This window comes from Peromyscus leucopus, chromosome 5, assembly GCF_004664715.2.
Source record: "Peromyscus leucopus breed LL Stock chromosome 5, UCI_PerLeu_2.1, whole genome shotgun sequence".
NCBI lineage: Eukaryota > Metazoa > Chordata > Mammalia > Rodentia > Cricetidae > Peromyscus > Peromyscus leucopus.
In genome coordinates, this window is record NC_051067.1 from 44,428,157 (window position 1) to 44,454,596 (window position 26,440).

General features: G+C 40.3%; 1 protein-coding gene across 1 annotated transcript in view; it reads left to right on the forward strand.

Moving 5' to 3' along the window:
* The window catches only part of Rala (RAS like proto-oncogene A), a 63,336-nt gene extending 37,144 nt beyond the window's left edge, over window positions 1-26,192 (forward strand). The window contains exons 2-5 of the mRNA XM_028860108.2: window positions 6,379-6,528; window positions 10,984-11,192; window positions 16,020-16,194; window positions 24,265-26,192. Coding sequence (XP_028715941.1) covers window positions 6,415-6,528; window positions 10,984-11,192; window positions 16,020-16,194; window positions 24,265-24,387 — 621 coding nt within the window. The 5' untranslated portion in view covers window positions 6,379-6,414 and the 3' untranslated portion in view covers window positions 24,388-26,192. The remainder of the gene's footprint in view (window positions 1-6,378; window positions 6,529-10,983; window positions 11,193-16,019; window positions 16,195-24,264) is intronic.
* Window positions 26,193-26,440: the final 248 nt, after the last annotated feature.

The window sequence follows — 26,440 nt, forward strand, 5'->3', positions numbered from 1 at the left end:
CTTTTCATTTTCTTGATTTTGTATTGTTTTCTTAGACTTTTTATTATTAAGCATTATTTTATTATTATTATTATTATTATTATTATTATTATTATTATTATTATTAATTCCTCCTCTATGCCATCCTGGGTGTGTTTATCCCTTTCTTCAGTCCAAAGTATTCCTTCCCGGATCATATATAGATCTGGCTCAGTGGTCATTTATTCCTTTAGTCTATTTTTGTCATAGAAAGTTTTTATTTCTTCTATTTTAATTTAATTTTCTTTACTGGGTCTAGCAGTCTAATTGGTAATCATGATCTTCCAGAACTTGGACTACATCTTTCTAAGCTCTTCTGGCTTTAGAAGTTTTCATCAAATAATTAGCTGCTCTTTTGATGGGCCTGCCTTTCTATGTGACTTGGGTCTTCTCTTTTGCACCTTTTTCAGTACTTCTTTAGTCTTTGTTTCCAGTGTTTTGACTATTATTGATGGGGAGTTTCCGTTCTTCTTGATTTAGTGTTCTTTGAGCCTCTTCTGCTTGGATGAGTATCTCTTTAGATTTGGGAAATTCTCTGTATGATTTTATTAAAAATATTAACTGTGCCTTTGGTCTGGAATTCATCTCATTTTATGCCCATAATTCGTAAATTTGGTTTTCATAGTACCTCAAAATTCATCATTGTTTAATTTATTTTTTTTTATTTACCACTTTCTTTGATTGAATGATTCAGTTGCTATATTTCCTCTTAAAGCCCTAATATTCTGTCTTCCACATGATTCACTCTGTTGGTGAGGCATTCCACTGAGTTTTTTACTGGACTTAGTTTTTTATTTCTTGTTTCAATTCAATTTGAGTTTTCTTTAGTGTTTCTCTTTATTGAACTTAATTTTTATATCCGTTATCTTCATTATTTCATTAAGCCATTTGTTTATGTTTTCTTGGACTTGAGTCATTTTTTTCCTGTCTTGTTTAAGTTCAGGTATTTGTTGCCTCTTTAAATGCTTTAAACTAGCTGAACATGCTTGTAATTATTCTTTTGAATTCTGTGCCTTGAATTCCATCTAAGATAGAGGACATTACTTTGGAAGTGGTGATTGAGGTGGGGCATATTGTCTTGGTTTATTGTGTTATTTGTGTTTTTACAGTGGGACCTGAACATCTGGATTTGGGGTCTTCTCTTAATATGAGTTTTAGACTACCAAACTGAAATCCCAAGGCTGGCTGGTGGCTTTGAGGTGTCTCAAGAGAGCCCGGCTAAGGTGAGAGGCTAGCCACCGGCCAGGGTCTTTTAAATCTGGAGCAGCTGTGGCAGGCAGGTTGGGATAGAGACAGGGTGATTACTGGATCCAGATCTGTTTCTGGGCCTACAGAGCTGCTGTGTCCTGTGGGTCCAGTGTAGGTCTGGACTTAGGACCAGAGATGACACAGAGTGGCCTGGATTCAGATAGGCAAGTTTTTTTCTATAAAGTGCCAGTAGAATTTTAGGCTTTCAGGCCACATACATTCTCTGTTGTAAATTCATGACTAGGTTTGTTTACAATCCTTCAAAAACATAAAAAACTGCTTTTAATTTATTGACGATATAAAAATAGGTCAGAGGAGCTCAGGTTTGCTGGACTTTGAAAAAAATGTATCTGATGAGTAAAATAATGATATCCCATTATAGTTTGAGTTGTATTCTCTTAAACTTATTTAGAACCATTCTGTCTCATATTCCACAGTTTCCTACATTGATCTTACTTAAGTAGCTCTTACATGTATAGGAAATTATTACTATACTAGTGTGTTGAGACAAAGTCTTGTTATATAGTCAAGGCTGGTCTTAAGCTTGCCATCCTCCTGCCTTGGTGTCCTAAATGCTGGGACTATAGTATACTCTGCCATGACCAGCCAAAAATGTGGCTTTCATCTGTAAAAATGAATAAATAGATATCTTCCACAGTTTTATATTTTTACTTCCCTGTCCAAGATTATGAAATCGATCCTCTGTTTTTGTCTGATTCATCTCAGCTTATATAGTATAATAAACCCAGCTATTTTTTTTTTTCAGGATGATTTACCAAATGCCCTAAAATCGTTCACTGCATTGCTATCATCCTTACCTCTGCATGTAATTTGCCACCTTTGTTACACAGTATCACATTATGTATTTAGATGTTTCTGTATATTCTATCTATTGATCAACTAGCCAAGCTTGCTTTTGAATTCTCTCTCACTGTCTGTATGATCATATTCCATTGAAGAAATGGAGAAACAACTGAGGACATCACAAAATCCATCTGCAGTCTTCATTTGTACCCTCATTCTTTCTTGGCTTTATCTCCCATTACATTAGAAGAAATGCCCCTGCCTCTGCCTCTGCCATATTCTGGGTTGCATTAGAGGACTTAGATACTAGAGATGGCCCTTTTCAGCATCATCAGATTTATCCCCTTTTTGATGATTACTATACAGACACATCTTTTACCAATACCAAAAGGCAACTAAATGACAAACTTTGTTTGCTGATAACACCAGGACTCCATTCCTCCATCTTCAAGGTAAAAATCCATTTCTGTGCTTTTCTCTCGACTTCTGTCTGCCTTGATACTAAGTGAGACTTCCCGTAGTCACTAGACCTGCTCCACCTTGCCCGATCTGTTTGTCTCTTGTCTCACTGCATCTCCCAGACTCAACAGGAGTCAAGGTAGCCAGCCTGATAGCTATCTCAGGCCCCTTTCCTCACTTGCCTTCTCATCTCTAGCTCTACCTTGTCCCTGAGAGAGCTTGTTCAGTTTTGTAACTTTAAATGTTATCTGAAAACTGATGTTTATATTTATGTCTCTGTTTCTACCCTTGCCTTGAACTATGGATTGACCTCTAATTCCCTATTTAAAAACTTGAGTTGGATGGCATACCCAAGTAGTGCTCGAAATTTCTCTCCTAGGTCTATTTCTTCCTAGGTTTGCTCCATCTTTTGTAGTAGTATTACCACACATTCAGATGTTTGTACCAGAAGCTTAGAAGTATGTCTTGTTTTCCTCTATCAAGTCAAATCAGTTGGTCTTGATTTGCCTACCTAGACAGCAGGGTGATTAGAAAGGCCAGGCTATGGAAGAAGGAGAGGGAGGATTTTAGAAGCCAGAGGTGTTGAGGACACCACAAGAACAGGGCCCACAGATGCAGCTAAAAAGGAAAGGCTCATAAGGGCTCACAGAGACTGAACCACTAATCAGGGCGCCTGTGTGGATCGGACCTCTGCAGATATGTTATGGTTGTGTAACTTAGTGTTCTTGCAGGACTCCTAACAGTGGGAACAGGGGCTGTCTCTGACTCTTTGCTGCTTTTTGGACCCTTTTCCTCCTACTGGGTTGCTTCCTCGAGCCTTGATATGAGGGTATGTGCCTAGTCTTATTATAACTTGTTATGCCATGTTTGGTTGATATCCCTGGTAGGCCTGCTCTTTTCTGAAGGGAAATGGAGGAGGAGTGGATCTAGGGAAGAGGAGAGATGGGTGGGGAGGGACTGGGAGGAGAGGAGGGAGGGGAAACTGTAGTCAGGATGTAATATAAGAAGAATAAATTCAAAAAAAATAAAATAAAGCTCAGGCTGCTTAGTTGGAGCATGTCACCTTTGCAACTCATGTAACTCATCTGTTTCAGGAAACTAAACAGTACATATACCATAGAGTTGCCCATAAATGAACTAGAGAGAGGTACTGTGTGTGTAGTGTACTCAAACAATGCCTGGCACTTGGTGAGTGCTCAGTAAATGTTACTGTCCCTGGTGTAGATGTATTTACTCCAGAATAGTTGAGAGGGCAGAGTCAGCATTGCTGTGGTGTCTCTGCTGCCTGTCATTGCAGCTCATCCCTCTCTTCTCCCTGTGTGTACAGCTAAGATCAACTCCTGTATTTTCAAGTCTTTTTGTTTGGGGGAGGGGGATTGGGTATGATACAGGGTCCCCTGTAGTTCAGGCTTACCTTGAGCTCCAGTGTAGCCAAGCATGACCTTGAACCATTGATTCTTTTGCCTTCACTTCCCAAGTGCTAGAGTAACAGACATGTGCCACCAAGTTCTTTCAACCATTTTTAGCTTTTATACTTGTACCATCAGTTCTCCACATATCAGCCAGGGTAATCTTTATAAAAATCAAATGAAATTATGGCACACTCCTGCCCAGAAAGTCTCCAGAGTCTGCTTGGTGTAATAAAACCCAGGCACTTTTCCATGACTTTCCTTGCCTTTCTGATCCTGCCTTTGCCTGCCTCTCAGTCCCGCCTCATGCTGCTTTCATGGTACTCATGAGGCTTCATCTTCACTGGCCTTTTTCTAGTCTTCAAAGCATGCCAGCTCCTTCATGGTTTAGATTCACTGTGCTCTGTATCTGTGATGTCTGAAATGCTCTGCCCTCAGAACTGGCAGATGCTTTCATGAACTTCAGTTCTCAGCTCTTAGATGTCACCTCTTCAGAGAAGTCAGTCTTGACTGTCTGTTAAACTATCTATCTCCCTGCTCTTTATCCCATTATCCCCACCCCACCCCCGCCTTTTTTTATCACACTAGTGGAATTTTCTTATTTTGTGCATGTCTAATGTTTTGGTGGGAAGGGGCCTTAGCTGTTTACCATGTAAAAGAACATCTGGATCGATTTTTATAGTTTGTTTCTTAAACATTGAAAGCTCTGCTGCTAACTTGTGGTGCTGTTGGGCAATGGTACAATGTTTAGGAGGTGTGACCTAGTAGAAAGAAGTTAGGTCATTTGGGGCATGCCCTTAAAGGGACTCTTGGGAGCCCCATCCCTCTCCTTTCTGTCTTTGCTTCCTTTCCTCCATTAACATGAAAATCTTTGGTTCACTACACGTTCTCTGTTGTGATTCCCTACCACAAGCCCAAAGCAATACCACCAAGCAACCTGGTGACCCAGTTTTGATCCTCCACATGTCCACCATGGCATGTGCATGCCTACAGTCTCATATCATGTGTTCACAAGCATATATACACATACACAAATTATGTGACAATAATAAAAAACATAATCAAATAGACATGGTGGTCCTGCATTCAAGTGGCTTCTGGCATACTATACCTGAGAAAACCCATATTGAACAACTACACACTCAGGCAGTTTCCAAATTGTGATAGGGGTTATAAAAGGGAAGTATCAGGTGCTACTTGGAAACACAGAAAAAGAAAGCCTAATTTATATTAAGTGTTTTGGTAAGGCTGAGACCCCCAAACTGAGAAGAGATAGCTGGATAGATAGGAAAAGTTCATGGCAAAGGTGGAAGGCAGAAAAGAGCATTTACAGAACAAGGAAACCAGTGAAGTATTGGCTAGCTGAGCTGAGACACGGGGCACAGGGAGGTGGGCAGAGAGGGATAGGTCTGAACTGCTACTAAGCAAAGCTGTTACCAACATGTGGAGGAGGCACTGAGGGAGCTGCAACCCTTGATTGCCTAACAACACAAAGTTTTACTTGAGCTTCCCTATATGCTCAGTGTTTGCTGTGAGTTTGCAGCCGCTTTTTCCTCATGAGTCCTGGTACCCCCGCCAAAGGCAACTGTGTGCCCTTAGCACCCATCACCACTACAGCTTCTATAAGAATCTGGACTCCGGCTAGAGAGATGGCTCAGAGGTTGAGAGCACTGGCTGCTCTTCCAGAGGTCCTGAGTTCAATTGCCAGCCACCACATGGTGGCTCACAACCATCTACAATGAGATCTGGTGCCCTCTTCTGGCTTGCAGACAAACATGCCCGCACAAACACTATAAAATCTTTTTAAAAGAGGAAAAGAGGAAAGATTTATTGGGGAAAAAAAAAAAAAAAGAATCTGGACTCCACATTGTGAGCCTTAATATAGTAAAATGAATGTCCTAAGGAAAGGGAGGGCATGCTACATCAAAGCAGTCAAGTTATATTGATTACTCTCAAAACCACAGATGTCCCCATAGCATGGTTGTTGAATTACACACTGCTGGGATCCTATCTGTAAGACTGTTACCAGTTCTTGGATGAGATTTCTTCACTTACAGCAAGCCTTTCCAAGGAGGTCCTTAACGTAAATGGCAGTCTCTGTTTCTTACTGAAATTAGGAGGGACATTTCTTTAAGTGCTGCCCATATGAATTAACACAAAAACAAAATAACCCTTTAGCCTGTTCTCATACTCGAGTGAAGATATTCCAATGTAACTAATACCCCATTATTACCAGCATGTGGTTGCCCTGGGAAATGTTCACATTTGGTCACAGCTTATTCATTACAGAATCTATTCAAAGATAATGCCCTTGAATCAGTCTTGTCTTATTGCTGTTGCATTCTCTGATGGATGATTCTCCCTCTAAGGACATTGTGTTTCTTTCCTCCACTGGAATTCTAAGGAGTGTACTGAGCCCTACCTATTTCATTTGTCTTAGATTCTTCTTAATCCTCTGAAGACTCTGGGAAACAGGATGGCTGCAAATAAACCCAAGGGTCAGAATTCTTTGGCCTTACACAAAGTCATCATGGTGGGCAGTGGTGGTGTGGGCAAGTCTGCCCTGACTCTGCAGTTCATGTATGATGAGGTAAGTGTGACTTCACTTGAATAGCATGAGTTGGGCTTCCACAGAGTCGACCTCTAGCTTAGGTTAGTGTTATTTGGTTGGATTCTTTCAATCCTTGAAAGCTCCTAATAATATCTTTCCACTTTTACATTTAGAGCCAACATCTGTTCCTACTTAATTTTACAATCAAAAACTCAAGAGCCAGTCTCTAGATCCCAGGCTTTCAAAACAAAATAAAATTGAAAACTGCCTCTTTTTTTTTTTTTTTTTTTTTGTTTGGTAATCTAACTTTAGTGTTTTTAAAATACATTAATGGCAATTCCCTCCTTGAATTTCTAGTAGGTGTAGAATATCATTGAGTCCTGAAATTAACATATGAAATCTTTGTTAACCTCAAACAAAGTCCATGTTCACCATGGTACTGCACCCACCATAAATAGATACAAAATAGATAGGCCTAGGCCATGTCACAAAAATTTATAATTATTAGTCAGATCACAGATTTGTGTGTATGTGTATCAGACTGTTTTCTTTTCCCAGTGGACTATTATCAAGTCTAATTATTATAAGTGATAATAAAGTTAGAAATTAGAAACATATATTTGGTCACTTATTCTCACCTCCTCCTCTCAATAGACTCCCTGTTTATAGTTGCAGTGGACTTTCTTTCCTAATCCTTGTAACAATCCTGGGTGGTAAGTAGTAGTGTCCCTGTTTTAGAAGGAAAAAAAATAGAACCTCAGAGAGGTTCCCCACCTTGTCCAGGAAGAATCATCTCTGGTGAATGACCAACTATTAAACTTGGTGACCAAAAAAAAAAAAAAAAAAAAAAAAAAACCTGCAATTTTTTACACCTCAAGTCCGTTTCTGTTGCTTACATATCTGCCCTTTCACATACACCCCACACCCTCAAATCTGTGATTGTCCTGTTTGTCAGTGACGAAAAACACTGGGAGGAGGCTGAGGCAGCCCTGGTTTATTTGTTCATTTTCTTTTCTGTACTGTTCATTTTGTGTCAGTCTTCTCTCAAACTAGTCTTTGTATTAGTCCTCCCGTCCCCTTTTTTGGGTGGGGGTTTGAGGCAGGGTCTCACTGTCTAATCTACCGGCTTGAAACTCAGGGCAGTTTGTCTGCCTCAGCTTCCCACAGGCTAAGATTACAGGTCTGAGCCACCGTGCCCATCACTAGTTCCTTTCCTACCAGAAAGGAAACCAAAAATAAGAACATTCATGTTTTAACTTTTTAAAAATAGGTAAGAGACTTTATTCTAATAGCTATAATTTCAGTGCTTGTCAAAGTGACAGCTGAAAACAAGTGTATAAACAGTTGATTGCTAATTATGTACTAAAAGCAGTAAAATGCTCCACAACACCAAATAAACCAGTTCTGAGGTTTCTCTAAGACAGATTGAACAGCTCCAGCTTCTTTAGTGTTTATCAAAACACAAAAGGAAAAAAACCAAAGGTCATCTTTGGATGGCAGGTCAGACCCTTGCAGGCGGAGGGAGGCAGCTGCTGCACACACAGAGATGGCGTGCTCAAGGATGTGGGGCTGGAGTGAACCTACCCTGCCAGCTTATTCCAGCTCCTAGGCTGCCACCAGCATGTCCAAGTGGGCCCAAGAACAAGGTGCCAATGTGGATTGCCTTCTAGCCCAGCCTCCCACTAGCCAAGGACAAGGCCAGGCCCTGCACCCTCATGGCTGCCAGCCTGCCCCATTGTGACCACAAGTACAATCAAGCTATGGCATGCAGGTGACCCAAAGGCAGTCAGGTCACAGGGTCTCCACTGGTCATGCAGCTGATTGTGGTTTGTTCCCACAGGTAACACCTATCCAGTGGGCTAGTATGCAGGCTGCTACTGCAAAACTTCCCCGGGCATATCCCCACTTCTGTGTGTTGAAGTGTTCTCGTCTTACTTTTTTTTAAAAGCACTGAGTTTGGGTTAAAAACCAACCACCAAAATGAATCCTAACACTGGTCTACAGCCTGCAGGCTCCAGGAATCCAGTGCCCTGACATCCAAATCCCTCCTCACTACTATCAGAGAATTGGTTCTCTTTTCAGAATCAAAAGGCTAAGTAATACTACTGCATAGGAGTACCAGAAATTGGGTAGAAACAGAAACTATTTACATTATATATAACCTGGCTATAGGCTGTATGTGCATGGGACCAACCCATGAAGACAGCCATGGCACTCAAGACCATGAAGTCATGCTTGCCACATGAAAAGAAAGCTGAGGGCAGAGAGGTAAGATGGGGAAGGATCTGGTTCACTTCTGGTTGCAGACCTGATTAGACAGCCAGTCTATTCCTCTAGAGAGCCATCCCGCTGGTGAGACAGGTGACCTGAATATACCAGTTCTGTGTCATAGAGAGTGCAGCCCCAGCTTGTGTGTGTTTCAGCTGTACTCGTGCCAGTGGGGGTGGGGGCAGTTAGTGTCTGTCTGCTTGTTGGCAAACACCACAGAAGCATCGCATAGCTCAGCCTCAGCCAGCATCCTGATGACTCCTCAGGAACCTCATTCATACGCTGTCTATTATGAAGATCAAGCCGTGGGTGTTGTGGAAGTAGCACCACAGTGGCCAATCTTGTCCTGGCTGCCCGAACCCCACGTGGTGAAGCTGATGTCCTTGTGCTCAGCAGTCACCCTGAGACCAGTGGTGGGGGTGACGACTGTCGTCTCACTGGGCTGCAGTTGTAGAGAACCCTTGTCTTACTGTCCAGGCCCGTCCTGAGAATGTACATTGCTTTTCTGGTTTGCAAAGGTATTTACCATGCTAGTATAAAGATAGAAGTGATAGAGCCAGAGACCTCTGCAAAGGCTGCTCAGAACCAGGCACTGGTTTCACTCCCAGAAGATGCTGGGGTTCTCAGTGTTTTAACTTGGACTGAATAGTTAAGCACAGTGTTAGGAGAAACAAAACAAAACTAGAATAGAATGTTGGTAGAATATTGGATAATTTTACAGTTACTAAAATGTGTTTTATAAGCAACCCCAAAAATTCTACCAGGGAACTCCTACAGCTCTTAAACACCTTTAATGAAGTGGCTGGATACAAGATTAACTCAAAAGAGTAAGTAGCTCTCCTATATACAAATGATAAATGGGCTGAGGAAGAAGTCAAGGAAATAACACCCTTCACAATAGCCACAAATATTATAAAATATCTTGGGGTGACTCTAACCAAGCAAGGGAAAGACCTGTATGACAAGAAGTCTTTGAAGAAAGAAATTGGAGAAGCTATCAGAAAATGGAAAGATCTCCCATGCTCAGTGGCAGCAGGGGCTGTTTTTGACTCTTTTACTGACTTGGGACCCTATTCCTCATATTGGGTCACCTTGCCCAGCCTTAATACATGGGGAGGTGCTTCGTCTTACTGCAACTTGATATGCCGTGTTTTGTTGATATCCATAGGAGGCCTGACCTTTTCTGAACAGAAACGGAGGATGAGGGGATGGAAGGGGCAGAAGGGAGGTGGGAGGGGGGGCTCGGAAGAGAGGAGGGAGGGGAAACTGCAGTTGGGATGTACAATAAATTTAAGAACTTAAGCAATTATGTCTCAATTATTGTGATTGTCTACACAATAGTTCTCAACCTGTGAGTCACAACCACTTTGGGGGTTGAACAACCCTTTCACAGGGGTTGCCTGAGACCATCAGAAAACTCAGATATTTACAGTTTATAACTAGCAAAATAACAGTTATGAAGTAGCAACGAAAATAATTTTTTGGTTGGGGTCACCACAACATGAGGAGCTATATTAAGGGGTCGCAGCATTAGGAAAGTTGAGAACCACTGGTATACCATGTACTGTTTACTGTCCTAGACTTAGGATATATAGAGCTGAGGAAGTAATAGTTCAGGGCCCATGCTGTCAAAGGTAAGTTCTAGTAACTGTGAGAAACGTTAAGCAAATAACGAAAATATTTATAAAAACAAATTTTAAAACCCCACACTGTGGGTGAGTGCGTATAGCAAAGAGATCTGTGGGCATAATAATGGGAGTGGGAATGGCACTGTAAAGGTCAGATCGGATGGTTTGGGGTCTCAAAGGTTAAGGTTTACTGGAGAGTGGTAGCCATACTGTATTGACTCGTCTCATTGTGGAGAAAGACTTAGTGGTACTTATCTAAGTAGTTTGTTAATTATCTCCATAATTCTGGTAAAAAAAAATCTTGCATATTTGGAGTCATCAAGAGTGGGATTCCAAATCTGATAAAAATATATATGTAATATGTTTTGTATATATAGTGCTTTTAGAAAAAAAATGGACTAATTTCAAGCTGTAAGTAGCCTAGAAGACTTCAACCCAGTCTTTTTGCAGATAAAGAAGCTGACCAGTTATCTAAAATGAAAATTGATATAGTTTTTACCATTTGGGGAAAACAGGTAAAGAGTAGTGATTTCTAAATACGATTTTTTTTAAGTAAAAATAATAATTAAAAGACTGATGTGTGTTTCATGTTTTCTAGTTTGTAGAGGACTATGAACCTACTAAAGCAGACAGCTACCGGAAGAAGGTAGTGCTGGACGGGGAGGAGGTACAGATCGACATCTTAGATACAGCTGGGCAGGAAGACTACGCTGCAATTAGAGACAACTACTTCCGGAGTGGGGAGGGCTTCCTCTGTGTCTTCTCTATCACAGAGATGGAATCCTTTGCAGCCACAGCTGACTTCAGGTATGGCTGAGCCTAATCTCAGGTTGTACACATGACTGTTCTTTCCAGAAACAGGTGGATAACTAGAGCTTTTTGCTTATTAATCTTTTAGTGTCTTGAATAGTGTGTCTTTCCACTTTGATGTCAGTGTGTGACTCTGGCCACTGTGGATATATGCATACATATTCAGATCTTACAGCTGCCCTAGCATTAGCAGTGTGGTTTCAAGTACCCAGGGACCCCTTATGCTTTCCTAAGCCATCTCTCTTTAAGAGTACAGCATTACTGTTGCTGTGATAGTACAGGGATCACAATGACGCTCTCCATAGTTTTGTAGTTATTAATTTCTAAGCACTTGTGTCATAGTCAAGGACACATTGCCATTCTCCTTACAATATCAGTGCCTAGAATTTTTAAAATACAAATAATCTTATAGATTTTTTTTTTTTTTTTTTTTTGGTTTTTCGAGACAGGGTTTCTTTGTGTAGCTTTGCGCCTTTCCTGGAACTCGCTTTGGAGACCAGGCTGGCCTCGAACTCACAGAGATCCACCTGGCTCTGCCTCCCGAGTGCTGGGATTAAAGGCGTGCCACCACCACCGCCCGGCAAAATACAAATAATCTTATAGATTTACATGCTCTCATTTATAAAATGAGAATAATCATCACTGTCAATTAGCATACTTGACTGTGTTCTACAGTGTATTTTCTTTACTTTGTACCTAATCAGAGTGTAGCATACATTTGGCTTAGAGACAAATGGCATTACTCTATCTGAGGGACATCGGCATGAACAGTCTCTGGAGTAATCTTGAAAGTACTGAGTGCATCATCAAAGATGCTCCTTCCTTCTATATTTTTGTTTCTGTGATAGGAATTTCATTGTGCAAGGCACAGAAGAAGCATGTACTATGTCCTCTAATCAAGATTTGCACAGCCTAGTTGTATATATAAGGCATGAAGTAAAACCTAATGGAGGGTAAAGTAGGAAACATGGGCAGTGATATTATAGAAGATCCAGAAAGGGGAGGGATTGGGAAAACTTCACAAAAAAGATGAGCCTGTGAGAAATAATGAGCCTTAAAGGAATCTAAGAGAGTAGTCTTCCCCCTACAAAGGCATGTAATTGAGAAAATGCACAAGATAACTTGATTTACAAGATTAGATTTGTTGTTTCTGTAAAGGAATTTCATATGTGATATTGCATAAAGGACTACAGATCCTGGAAACTTATAAACTAGAGACATGGAAAGTTATGTAAGTGTTAATGTATGCCCATCCATTCCCCCAGAAAATACAAAAGGGTTTATTATGTAGCAGGCCCTGTGTAGGTAATGGAATACATTTTTTCACCATAGTTATTATGGACCACTCTAGGAAATCAGGATGATTCATTGCTCTTCTGTGTACCTCCAGTATGTTCCCTTCCCATAAAGAAAAGTGGGCCTAGTGACTCAGCAACAGCGGGGAAGTCTGACTGGTCACGGCAGGTACTCCACGTGATCTAACCTGCAAGTGTAGCCCAGGTGCTACTTCCTAAATATCTGCAGCCTCCACCCTTCCTGCTCATCTGTCACCAGGGCAGGCCATTGCTTCCTGTCTCCACAAATGATGTGTTTGTACAGTACTAGTGTCGCACTTACCATGCCACACTGCTTTTAGTATGTGTGGGTGGTTTGCCTGAATGCATGTCTATGCACCATGGAGGCTAGAAGAGGCCATTGGCTCCCCTAGAACTGAAGTTCCAGTTGTTAGCTGCCAAGTGGGTGGGAATAAAATCCTGGTCCTCTGGAAGAACAGCAAGTACTCCAACCTTCTGAGCCATATCTCCAGCTTCACATTACCACACTCTTGTACTGAACTTGATTTCTATATTTTTTTTTACCAAGTAAAAAGTCTTGAGAGCAGAACTCATTTCTTTCTCACCTACAGCAGTTACGATCATATAACAGTATGCCGCGTGGTAATACATGCTGGACTTGAGAACTGTGCACTCTGAACTTTTGGGAGCTCCCTTTCCTTATGTATGAAATTGGGCCATATTTTAAAGGGACTTTCATATTTTAAAATTTTATAGCAATGTCTATATTAATAGTAACTATAGCATTAAGCAAAATATGTATGAAGGTTACAGACCTAACAGTATCTTTCTGTGACAGGAAAGTAGTTAATAAAAAAACAAACAAACAAACAAAAAAACATGTTATGCCTAAGAAAAATCATCTTCCTGGGCATAGAATGATGGCTCTGTGTGTAAGAGCACTTGTTGCTCTTGTACCCAGGTTTAGTTTCCAGAAGCCACATAATGGCTTACAACTATCCCTATCCCTAACTCCAGTTCTAAGGAATCCAGTACCCTCTTCTGACCTCCACAGGTACCAGTCATGCATATAATACACAGCCATACATGCAAACAAAACATCCATACATAAAATAAATAAATCTAAAAAAAATTATAAAAAGAAGAGTCATCATCTTGCCTCTGGCCCAGTGGGTTTAGGTCTTGCATGTTTCTGATAAGTGTGGTCACTGTAGTTTCAGAATGGGTCTTCCTGCAGCACCTGGCTAAGTGGCGCATTTATCAGCAGCACAGGAGACTAGGAGCAGAAGTCAGTCACTCACTGAGTAGTTAGGAGACCGAGTGGTAGTCATTGTCCTTAGCATCTTAGCTCAGTCTTCAGCTTGGAAGAAGCTGACCAAGAAGGTAACTAACCAGGAACTGAGCCCGGCACTGGACATGGCAGGGCTACAAAGGAAGTTTGAGGCCAACCTGAAACCATGAGAATCTGTTCCTCAATAGACAAAAATGTAATAGAAATTTTGTTGTTGCCAGCCCCAGAAACAAACTACGATGGGCCAAAATTCTCTCTACAAACCTAACAATTAAATAGCAAAAATGGCGAGTTGTTGATATACTTTCTCAAGACATTGTGAGTGGTAACCAATATAACACATGGAACTGTACAAACTAATCAGGTCTATTTTGCTGACCTACTACTCAAATAGTCCATTAACATTCTCATTTTCTCAACTGAAAATGTTTGCGTTCCTGTAATTTCTGCATCTTTCAATAATTTCAAAGGCATGGCATGTCTAAGATAGCAAGATATTCTAAGTAAGATATTTCTATTTCTTAATTTAAATCTGTAGTTACACTTATTTATTTTGTGCGTGCATGTGTGCACGTGTGTGTGCACGTGCGCCTGTTTACATGTGCCATAGGATAAATGTGGAAGTCAAAGGACAGTGGCAATCTACTCCCTTCTTCTAGCATGTGTGTCCAGAGAGTGAAGTCAGGTTGTCAGGCTTGGCAACAGGAGCCTTTCCTAGCTGAGTCATCCAGCCGGCCCATCTTCCTTCATTTTTTTAACTGAAAAGGCCAGACAGGGTTGTGAATACCTGTAACTCTAGTTCCCTGTGATGCTGAGGCAGAAGAATCACAAGTTCAAGGCCAGACCACACTGGCAACTTAGTGAGACCTCTCAGAATGAAAGGGATTGAGGGCATAAGTCAGTAGTATAGCTTTTGCCCAGCATGCACAAAGCCTAGGATTCAATCCTATGATCTGTAAAATAAATACACAAACAAACTAGCTAAGGATCTCCCTCCAGTAAACAGTAAGAGCACCTGCAGCTTACTGCATAAATTGTTATATACCATATATAGACACTTCACTTCTAATCCTCACAGCAGTGGTGTGGTAATGCATTGTCAGTCCATGTTACAGATGAGGGAGGTGAGGCAAAGTACTTTGCTCAGAATCACATGACTACGAAGAACAGAGTCATGGCACTTTACAATTGGTAATACCTTTGTAATATATAACATCTTTATATAGAAGAGCTACCTTCAGAAATTTCTGTCCTTTGTGGGGCTTTCAAAGCACTTGGGGGAACCTTTGGAATATAATAAGAATAGTGCTATCTATCTTTGAGAACTTCTTCTATAATCCCAGTTGAATTATGAGAAAAACATCACAAAAAAACCAACTGACAGACATACTGTAATGTCCCTCCCTCAACTCTTCCAAGGAAATCGTCAAAACAAGGATAGTCTTAGAAGCCACACAGCCTATTGGAGTGTCAGGAAACTAAGTGTTGCATCATGCCCTGAATGAGTGCCTGGAGCAGAAAAAAGATGCTGTGCACAAATTGGGAGCATCTGGCTGAGAATGGGACGCTGTGGTGGAACACTTGTCTAGCATCTATGGGGCCCTGAGTTCCGTCCAACACTGAGGGGAAACACTAAAACAAAAATACAACTAAGGATAGCCAAATAAAGTTTGGATCTGGGTAGTAAGTGATATGTGATGTTGCTGATGCATGAAATGTGCTCACACTCACACAGCAACCAAGGAAAGTAAAGTCACCTGCACTGGAGTATGTCCTCACAGCTTTTCTGCTACTGCTATGCTTGTGTTCCCGACTTTGCTGTATTTCTCTATTGTTATTTAAGGAAATACGTAGCTGGATTGATCAATGGGAGGTAATAAATCAACTTGTTACTATATAGAAACATGGTCATAAATAAATTCTGATTGCAGGTGGCTAGTTGTTGTATTGTTTATTTTTAGATTTATTTTATTCGTATGAGTGTGTTTTGCCTTCATGTAGGTATGTGCACTATATATGTGCCTGGTGCCCACAGAGATCAGAACAGGGCATCAGATCCCTTGGAGCTGGAGTTAGGAATGGTTGGGAACCACCGTGCGGGTGCTGGGAACTGAACCTGGGTCCTCTGCAAGAGCAACAAATGCTCTTGACTGCTGAGCCATTGCTCCAGCCCCAGTTTTGTAATTTTTAATGTATAAGCATTGTGTTAATATTTCTTTCTTGCTTTTACTTACCTAGGGAGCAGATTTTAAGAGTAAAAGAAGATGAGAATGTTCCGTTTCTCCTGGTTGGTAACAAATCAGATTTGGAAGATAAAAGGCAGGTTTCTGTAGAAGAGGCAAAAAACAGAGCTGACCAGTGGAATGTTAACTATGTGGAGACATCTGCTAAAACACGCGCCAATGTTGACAAGGTAAAATGTGGCTCTCACTGTTACTTCGGGGTGTGTAAGTTGATTGGCCTGTTATACTACTTTATCTAGATTCTGAGATCCAAACTAAGATTTCATAGAGTGATTTTTTTTTTTTTAGTTTGCTTTTATTTATTGGGGAGAGGGATGCCATTGCACACCTGTGGATGTCAGAAGCCAACTCACAGGAGTCTGTTCTCTCCTTCCACCAGAGATTAAACTGAGGTCCTCAGGCTTGGTGGCAAACGCCGTCATCCACTAAGCATTTCAGCATCCCAGAAAGAGACTGATTTTTATCATCCCTAAATACTAAGACATGTTAGAAATTTTATACTTCACCTTGTCTTTGACTTTTTCAGATACAAGACATTATGGCTAAATGTGCTTTTTAAAAATCAGCAGCATCCCCCATCCCACTTACTGCTTTATTTTTAATGGGATTGCATAGTGTAAAAGAAATTCTCTAGACTCTAACATGCCAGCACTGTATGTGCTTCCCCTGACTGATGCCTTCCTGGTGCTATGTAAGGTCTCTAAAGGGAAGATGCCTTCTGGATGGAGGAACTCCTATTTAAGATTATTCTAAAGTCTCTATTACTGCTGTGATTCTTTATCCTCAGCCTTTGTTTTCCTGAGTGCAAAGGGAAATCCTCTACATTCCCCTTATCTTCCTACACTGTGTATAGAGACCCTTCTTGGGAACTAACTGTGTGGAACCCTTTCGAGGATTAGAGGAGACTATCTTCAGGGCTGAGATGGCTCTGGCTCTTAGAGACTGGGTGTTCTCCAGTCTCTATACTGTGACTGTCCATAGGAACCTCTTAAACCTACTGCACAGGCTAGCTGTTCATTATTCCTAACAAGCACGCATCCTTAAGTATTGCTTTATACTTGGGGACCAACCTCCAGGAGCCCAGGGTATGCAAAAAAAAAAAAAACCACAAAGGCGGCAAGGGCTAGACTTTTCTATCTGAGGGGAAAATAAGGAAGCATACATGCTTTGTGATGGTAACTTTCTCTTTTACTTCATCTTCAAAAATCATCTCTCTGTTTCCACACAGCTACATTCTTTACATACAGTTACATATCTGTCTTTACATATATACATCTCTCTGCACAACTACACATCTCTGTACATAGTTACAACTCTTTTCTATATAGTTTCACATCTCTCTTGTATACACATTTCTTCTCTGCTCTGGTACATTCCTTCACATACTACTGCATCATTCACTCACTCTTTACTCACTCATTTACTCTCTCTCTCAATCACTCACTTATTCACCTCTTCTCTCTACACTACATGCACATCTCTGTCCTATACAGCTACATCTTCTATATCTTTCTACCCACTCAACTCCATCTCTTCACACTTCTCGCACACTTTTACATATCTCACACTTCTTCTACAGCAAAAATTCTGGACAAATATGAATCACATTTTCAGAGTCACAAAGCATTTCTTGAGTAAACAATAAGAGACAGAGCCATGAGAAATCACACAGTTTCTCTCAGGCTAGTGTGGTCACGCTGACCGGGCATGGTGAGTAGAGCAGACTTTGAAATTCAAGACTTAAGCAATAAACAATTAGTTTGCTGAACCTTGAGTGACCAGGAGTATGTGCAGAGAGTCAACTGCTGAGAAAATTTTGTGTACTAAAGTTGTTTTGTGCCTGACTTTGATTCAACAAACACTTGAGAACTTGTTCTTGTGTATTCTCTGCAGGAGCAGCTAGTCTGTTTTGAATTTGTTCTAAAGTCTAAAATCAGCTAAATGTGTAAAAGGCAGTCTTTGTAGCTGAAATTTTTCCTGTGTCAGTAGTAGTAATGAAAAACATCCTAATATTATTTCTATTTATCAGAATTATACAGCTTAAACAGAAATCATCTTCCTGACCATCCACAGCTATATGTGTGCCCAATAGATGGAATATTTTCACAAGATAAACATACAAGCAGTGGGAAAACACCTATAGCTGTTTTTAGGGAAGAAATGTAGTAGCACATGAGAAAAATTATAGACAGAAGCAACCAGTCATTTACAGTCAATAACCCTATGGTCTTTGCCAAGTGAGGTTCCCCATCAGAGAGTTATTCATCTGGTTGGTCAACCTGTTAAATACTAGTTGTCACCTGCTGTATACTCCCATGACTTTCAGCACTTAAGGCTCACCACTAGAGATTTTTCTGCAACATTTGTTCTGGAACAGGGCCTGAGCATTTGCATTTCTAGAAAGCTTCCAGATGGGCCATACTTGAGTCACGTTTCTGTAGATGGCCTCAAGTTTTTGTAGATTGGTCTGCTTATACTTACAAGTCCATAATCCTGATTTAGAAAGCATAAGGTTGACCAGGCGTGATAGCATGACCTTTAATCCCAGCACTGAGGAGGCAAAGGCAGGCAGAGCTCTGTGAGGTCAAGGCCAGCCTAGTCTACATAGTCACGGTGAGAGCATGTCTCAAGAAGAAACACCCATACACACTAAGAAAAGAAAAAGAAAATTGAGGCAGAAAACATGAGGTTAAAAAAAAATCATAAGTTATTTTTGTTGATCTGTGTTAGGGTTTCTATTGCTGTGAAAAGAAACCATGACCTCGGCAGCTCTTAAAAAGGAAAACGTTTACTTAGGGTGGTTTACAGTTTCAGAGGTTTATTCCATTATTATCATGGCAGGTCATGGCAGCATGCAGGCAGACATGGTACTGGAGAAGGAGCTGAGAGTTGATCAACAGGCAACAGGAAGTGAATTGTCTCATGGGGTATAGCTTGAGCATAGGAGACCTCAAATCCCACCCCCACAGTGACATACTTCCTCCAACAAGTCCGCACATACCTACTCCAACAAAGCTACACCTTCTAATAGTGCCACTCCCTATGAGCTTATAGGGGCCAATTACATTCAAACTACTACAATCTGTAATAGATATAATGGCATCATTATAATTAAATTTTTGTAGGAATGTGATCAGACTTTTAGTACTTATATACAGTGAGTCCTAAAATATTTATGTTCCATATGATATACTGGTTTCTGTAAGATTATGTTAAATATTTTTAAAGTACTGATATATTTTAAGATTCAGTGTCTTGGGTGGATGGGGGTGGAAGGAAAAATTGAACACTGTTGGAACATACGAGTTCTTTCTTCCTAATTGTCTTAAGCAGCTTCTGAACATCCTAAAAGTGACTGGGACTAAAGAGAAGAGAGGCAAATAGTAGCAGTCCACAGAGATGAGCTGTGCTGTCACAGCCTTGTGGTAATCATCTGCTGACCTCAGAGGCTGTGGAGGTGAGATCAGAGTACTCACAGGATAGTGAGAAGACAGCCATCGATCTAGCAAGACTGCAGTCCAAATGCATTACAGGAAAACAATGTAGATGGCCTTCAACTTGAGAAGGAGCTGAGTCTTACCTGTAAAAACAGAAGTACTATTTAAAAACATAATGTCATACTTTTAGTCCATCTCATTAGGAAAATTAAGATATATTCTTGGCAAGAATGTAGAAAAGGCCTCATGCTTATGGACGGGCAGTGTGGTGGTTATCTATCACTTCCAATTCTAAAAGTATGTTGATCCTAGCAAGGACAAGAGGAAGTGGCACAACGTGCCACTCCTACCCAAGAAGCTCTTAGTAATTTATGGTGAGTGGGAGAGAGAAAATCCGTTTTCTCCAATGCACTGTCACTGGATTTACCAACCTACACTGCAGGGCAGCTCAGGGGTAGTTGGCCAACACAAAAGGGACTCTGTGGTTTTGGTATGTTTTTTATTTTATTTATTTATTTGTTTGTTTGTTTGTTTGTTTATTGTCTTGGGGAGGAGGTGTATGTTTGTTTTCATTTGTTTTTGTGTTGTTAGAGTGAAAAAAGAAAAAATAAAGTTGGGTGGATAGGGAGGTGGAGAAGACTGGAAGGAAGGAGTTGGGGGAGAGAAAGAATATGATCAAAATATATTGTATGAAAAAATTTAAAGCCAATAAACACAAAATTATTGAAGTAACAAATTAAAGTGTATTTAGAGAAAAAAATCATATATATATATTTACAGTTGTAGTCATTGAAACAATATTTATAGATGCAAAAGACTAGAACTACATGTGTCCAATAACTAGTTTTAAGTCATGATGAATCTTTATAATGAACCATTAAAAGGAAAAGGTGCTTTTACACACTGTGCCATCTCTCCCCCAGCACCCACAAATCTTTCTACTACAAACAGTACTGCACTGAACTTTCTGTGGGTGCTCAGAAAAAGGCAAGGATTCTTTTTAAACTATGATGACAAAGTGCCCACCATAACAGTGTCCTTGTGTTCCATCATCTTTATAAGAAGCCATTTTCATATAGCCTTTCTAGTCCAATTTAAACAGCCATTACAACTTACATGAAAATGGTGAGCCCTGATGACCAGTGAGACTGCTCAAGCCTTGATTGATTCATTGGCCTGCTGTCAATCTTCTGCCAAGTCTGAATTCTCTGTTTTCTGCCTGCCTATCAACAGACTTCATACCTTTTGATTTGTGTCTACTTTATAGTAATAACATTGATCCTTTGTCTACTTTCCTCTGTTGTCATTATCGTCTCCTTATCAGCGCATGTCTTCACTCGGCATACTTCACTTTAACCATGAAAGACATGGAAGACTATGCTGTCAGAATTTGGGTGGTTTATTTTGTGATTTCTGGGTTGGGTGGCTTAGAGCCTTCAACCATTATAAGCTTTACATATACAGTTACTTTCTTTTTGTATTGGTTTTTATAATAGCTCCTTAGTCTTCTTGAAAGTTTAATGTAGTCTATGGTGTGAACTCAGGGCCAAAATATACTTAAAGTGGAAATACTGATGAGGGTAGTTTTTATTTTTCAACCATAGATATTTTAAGTCAAGCATAAGCCTTTGGATTTGTTTTGTCTGCCTTTATTTTGATTTATGTGAAGAGGATTTCCTGTAGCACAAATTGTTAGACAGTTCTTATTAATAAAAACAAAGCTGGAGCCAGGTATTGGGGTGAATGCTAGATCAGAGAAGCCGAACAAGCCACAACCACCTCTCCTTGCCAATTCCTCAGCTGATCCTGTTTCCTCAGACTGGAACCTTCTGAGTCCTCATCCAAATGGATCTCAGCTGAACTGTGCTGCTCAAAGCCTAAAAGCTTAACCAGGCTCTAGTTCCTTGTCCTCACACCTTAAATACCTTTCTGCTTCCTGCCATTACTTCCTGGGATTAAAGGCTCACTGTTACCATGCCTGGCTCTTTCCAGTGTGGCTTTGAACTCACAGAGATCCAAATGGATCTCTGCCTCTGGAATGCTAGGATTAAAGGCGTGTGTGCCACCATTTTCTGGCTTCTATATCTAGTGGCTGTTCTGTTCTCTGACCCCAGATAAGTTTATTAGGGTGCACAATATTTTGGGGAACACAATATCACCACAATTTCCTGTGGTCATTAGTGTAGAATTAGCCAAATTTCATACATACTAGGTGCCCTAAAATGATAAAAGAGGATGGAGCCAGAACAGGATGGGAGGAAGGAGAGAGAAATGTAGTAAAGAAGTTAATGGTCCTCTGATTGGGGGACTGCTGGTTGTCTGGTCCTTGTTCCTCTTTTCTAGTTGCTGTTTCCTTTAGTTGGACCTTGAAACGGGACTTTTCTTTAATTCATCAAATTAGCTGATGCCAACTTTCAAGGTTTTCTACCATGTTTTCTAGTTTGGGTGGTTTCTAAAAGGGATTCACATATTAGAAATTTAAGCCTTCTTATACATCCTTTTCATAGTGCACTGTATCTGTCAGCAGTAGAGATGAATACTGGAGGGCTCTCATGAAGACTTTTGGTCAGAAAGAAGGCTTCTTGCTAGAGCTAGTCCCATCTGGATTGGAAGCAGAGGCTTCCGAAATCTCTGGGAGAAGTTGAGATCCAACAGTGGTGTTTATACCATTGTGGTATTTCAGCATTATGTGTCCCCCACCTCTGGGATTTACCCTTTAATCATTCATTCCTCTTTTGTGCCATTAGTATTTTATAGCACCCTCACTTTCTTGTCTAAATTTTATATTTCTTGCTCCAGCTCAAAAATCAGCTATTTACCTAAGAATCCTTGGTTCCTTTGATAGATTGTTATTCAGTAGCCTCAACCTGAGAATATTTGTCAGTTAGTATCACTTTGTGGATTTTCACTGAACCATGACAAGGGGTACTTTTTAAAAATGGAAGAAAAGCTCATGAATTCACATGTGACCAGTTCAGATTTGCTATTGTAGATCCTTACCACTTTGAGGTACCATTCCCCTGGAAATCCTGGCTTCACAGCAACAGAACAGCACTGTGTTGTCCTGTAGTGGGAGGGACTTTCACAGTAAGCCACAGAGTGACTCTTGAGACTTGTTTGGCTTTTTTGTTGTTGATGATGGGACTTCGGGTGTATGTATGTGTGTGTGCCTGTGTGTGCATGTGTGTGAATATGAGTGTATACATATGTGTATGTGTTATTCAGGATCACACCTAGAGCCTCATGCATGCTGAGCATCTTTGTGGTCCTTCTTGTTGATGGACTTTTGTTTTTATTTTTAATCTTTAACACCTAAGGTGAATTTGCCATGTACTGTGTTCCAAAGGTTTTCCAAAGACTCTTGAAGTACTGCTTTCCTCTTCATGATTGTGTCGTCAACTTGAATGTAAATCATTCTTGTTTTTAATTTTCAATTTTTAATGATTTTTATGTTTTATTACTGGTTCTAATGTACACAATTTTAATTTTCCCAGGTAGAAGTTACTTAACAAAGTATATTCAGAGGTGCCCAATGGTTCTAATGTCTTCCATTGCTCTTGAAAACAGTTCTCCTAAGAAGCTAGTGGGTGTTTGCCTCATCATTTCATTGCTTCCCTTTTACAAATGCAAGTAGATGCGCATGCCCTGCTCCTCCCACACCGGTGCCTTCTCCATATGTCTGTACTTTGCAGTTTTCAATTGGTTTCCCTTGAGAGCTAAAGGCATGTTAGACATTGCAGTCATTGTCATTTGAGGTGCATGTGTACATGTGACATGTTATCTTTTATATTTCTTGTTTGTTTTTAGTCTTATTGAGGTTGAGGGTTTTTTTTGTATTTTTTTTTTAATTCCATAAGTAGTAACAATTTTTGGAGAAAATTCAAACATTTGTAAAGCTTAGGCAGGAAATTGATGAGTTCAAGGCAGCAAGACTCTAAAAACCAACAGAATGTTAAAATATGGACTGTGAGAGTTAATTTCCCCTCTCACACTTAGCTTATTATGTTTTTCTAGGCCTTTCTTTGTTAGAGAACAGAAGATTTACAATTGAAATTTAATGTCTCAGTTATTTCACTAGCAATTTTTAGTTACTATGATAATTTTTTCATTATAAACTTAATCACCATTAATTAGCAAAGTACATTTGTTGGTCACAAAGTGCTCAAAATATATATTTATATGGTCTGGAGAGATGGCTCAGCTGTTAAAAGCACTGGCTGCTCTTGCAGAAGACCCAGGTTCAGTGCCCAGCACTCATATGACAGTTCAGAACAATCTGGAACACCAGTTCCAGGGGATCCATCGCCTTCTGGCCATATCAGACACACAGCACACCATTGGTGCACATGCATACATTTAGGCAAAACACTCATACACATAAAATATAATAGCCTTTCAGAAGTACTTCATGTTATCACTTGAGTTTTATCTTGGGCCCTATCATTACTATATAGCAGTTTTCATTGGAGTCTTGAGAATGACTATAAATAGACTTTTTTTTCTTATACAAAATGTTTGTTTCTTACACAAACCAAGAGGTATATGCCATTCAGAAAAGTTGCTGTTTTTTTCTCAAGCTCCTTGGAGGCTCCGACTTGCTTGTGTGCTTTCCTCTGCTGCACTCGCCAGCAAGCCTTCTTAGGGGCAGGGCAGCAGGTGCCACCTTGTGAGGTGCCCTGGGTCCATCTCAGGAAGGAGCTCTGGATAAGGTTCTCTCATCCCCAAGGTTTGCAGCTGTGACAGGGAAGCACCGAGTTCATGCTGTTGCCTATTTTATTTACTCTACTTTCTTATTATTTCCAGGTATTTTTTGATTTAATGAGGGAAATTCGAGCCAGAAAGATGGAAGACAGCAAAGAAAAGAATGGAAAGAAGAAGAGGAAAAGTTTAGCCAAGAGAATCAGAGAAAGATGCTGCATTTTATAATCAAAGCCCAAACTCCTTTCTTATCCTGACCATACTAATAAATGTAATTTATAAGCATTGCCATCGAAGGCTCAATTGACTGAAATTACTCTAACATTTTGGAAATTGTTATGTATCACTAAAAGCATGAATTGGAACTGCACTGGAAGTCAAATTCACTTAAAAAGAAATTGTGTGGCTTCACCAAGAAGCGAGCTCAACTTACTTCATAATTGCCTACATTTATCACAGTCCTGAATGTAGCGTGTAAGCTTGTTTTTTTTTTTGGGGGGGGGGGGACGGGGACAGTCTTTCTTGAACTGTTAATCAAGAGGTGAGATGGGGTGGGGTGGGAGGAATGGCCACTTCCTCTGGTGTTTATTATAAAGCTTAAATTTTATATTATTTTAAAATGTCTTGGTCTTCTACTGCCTTGAAAAATGACAATTGTGAACATGTTAACTGTACCACTTTTTAAACTGTTGTTATGCAAATCTAGAAGAAGAAGTTACTGGCATGGTTGTTGCATATAGTAAAACTGAGAGTAATTCATCTGTGAATCTGCATATTAATTACCTGGTAATTAACTTAGAAAAATGGTGTGAACTTATACATGGACATTTTTGAATATGCCTTAATTTAGAAACTGAAAATAATCCAGTTACATCATTCTGGGTGTGTTTTCACTAGCACTTGGGGCCACTCACTGCCCACATGACTGGTAACAGGCTTTATCTTGCCAGGCAGTGTAGAGCTACAAGGAAGATTCCTGAGAAATGTGTGTCTGCTAGGAGTCTGACCAAATTGATGATGTGTGCCATACTCTGGTTCTTAGAGTTCCAGAGCTCCTTCATTGATTTTAATGAACTATAAGGTAGTTAAAGATGAAGGGCCAGCATATATTTATATGATGATTTTGGATTATGGGCGTGAGTACCAATTAAGTTTGAGTGAGTGCTCCTTTTATGTAGGATGCTGGTCCCAGTAATCACTTTCTGCAAGTGATATGCATTTAAGTGTTTAATCTCCTGGAAGCGGGGCATAGGGAAGACCATCAGGAGAGCTAATGTGGTTTGCACTAGGACACTTGAGGAAAGATGCTTGCCACCTGTCAGTTCTAAATGTGTACTCATGAGGTTACAGTCTGGGCATTAGGAGGAGTCTTTGTAGTCTCTTTATGTTCATAATGAATACTGTACCTATATTTCCTAAGGTTAACATGAAGCAGTTGAACATGTTTGGCACACTCTGACCAAATGTCAGGCTGTAATGTTTCTGCTGCAAGAATTCAAGCATGCTGTTAGGAAAATAATTTCAATGGGAAGTAAACCACTATTAGATTTTTCTTTTCTTCTGTGAGGCTAAGACACTTGATTAAACAGTTTTTCTTGTTGCACAGTCCTAATTTCATCAGGTCAAAGAGATGCTCAGGCATTCCAGGAAACAAGTGTATACATGAAGTTACCAGAGACAGGCGTTCAGGAACTCTGCTGTCTAGATACTACATTCAGCATATCATAAATCTTTGTCCTTCAAGGGTTTGGTTTAATCTTTTCACAGGCTAGGCCATGTGCAGTTAGAGTTCCCTGTGTAACCCCAGCCAGCACGCCCAGCATGGCTGCGTACGCTCATTGCAGCCTTGTTGAGCCAGGGGCCTAACCACTAACATTGCAGTTTGCTTTGAGACCTTTCCCTCTCCTGGGTACTCGGTGCTATGAAGCCAGCTGACAGAGATGCATCACATGTCTTAGGCTGATGCCACTACCCGGTTCATTTATTTGCAATTTGAGCCATTTAAAGACCAATAAACTTCCTTTTTTAAAAAATGTTTGTGGTGTTAATTAATGTTTACAGTGTGGTATTTTTACTTTACCCCTTGGGCATCATGATCAGAGATGAAAACAGCTGAATCTTTTGAGCCATTAGTTTGGAGACCTTCTTGGAATGGCAGATAAACTAATAATAAATTATGGTGGTATAGGTGCTCAGGTTTAAGTTGGTGCCCAGGATGGGAGACTCCTGTGCACAGTTGCCGGCAGATGGGCTCTGCACTGTCATAAAAATCTCAGCTGCC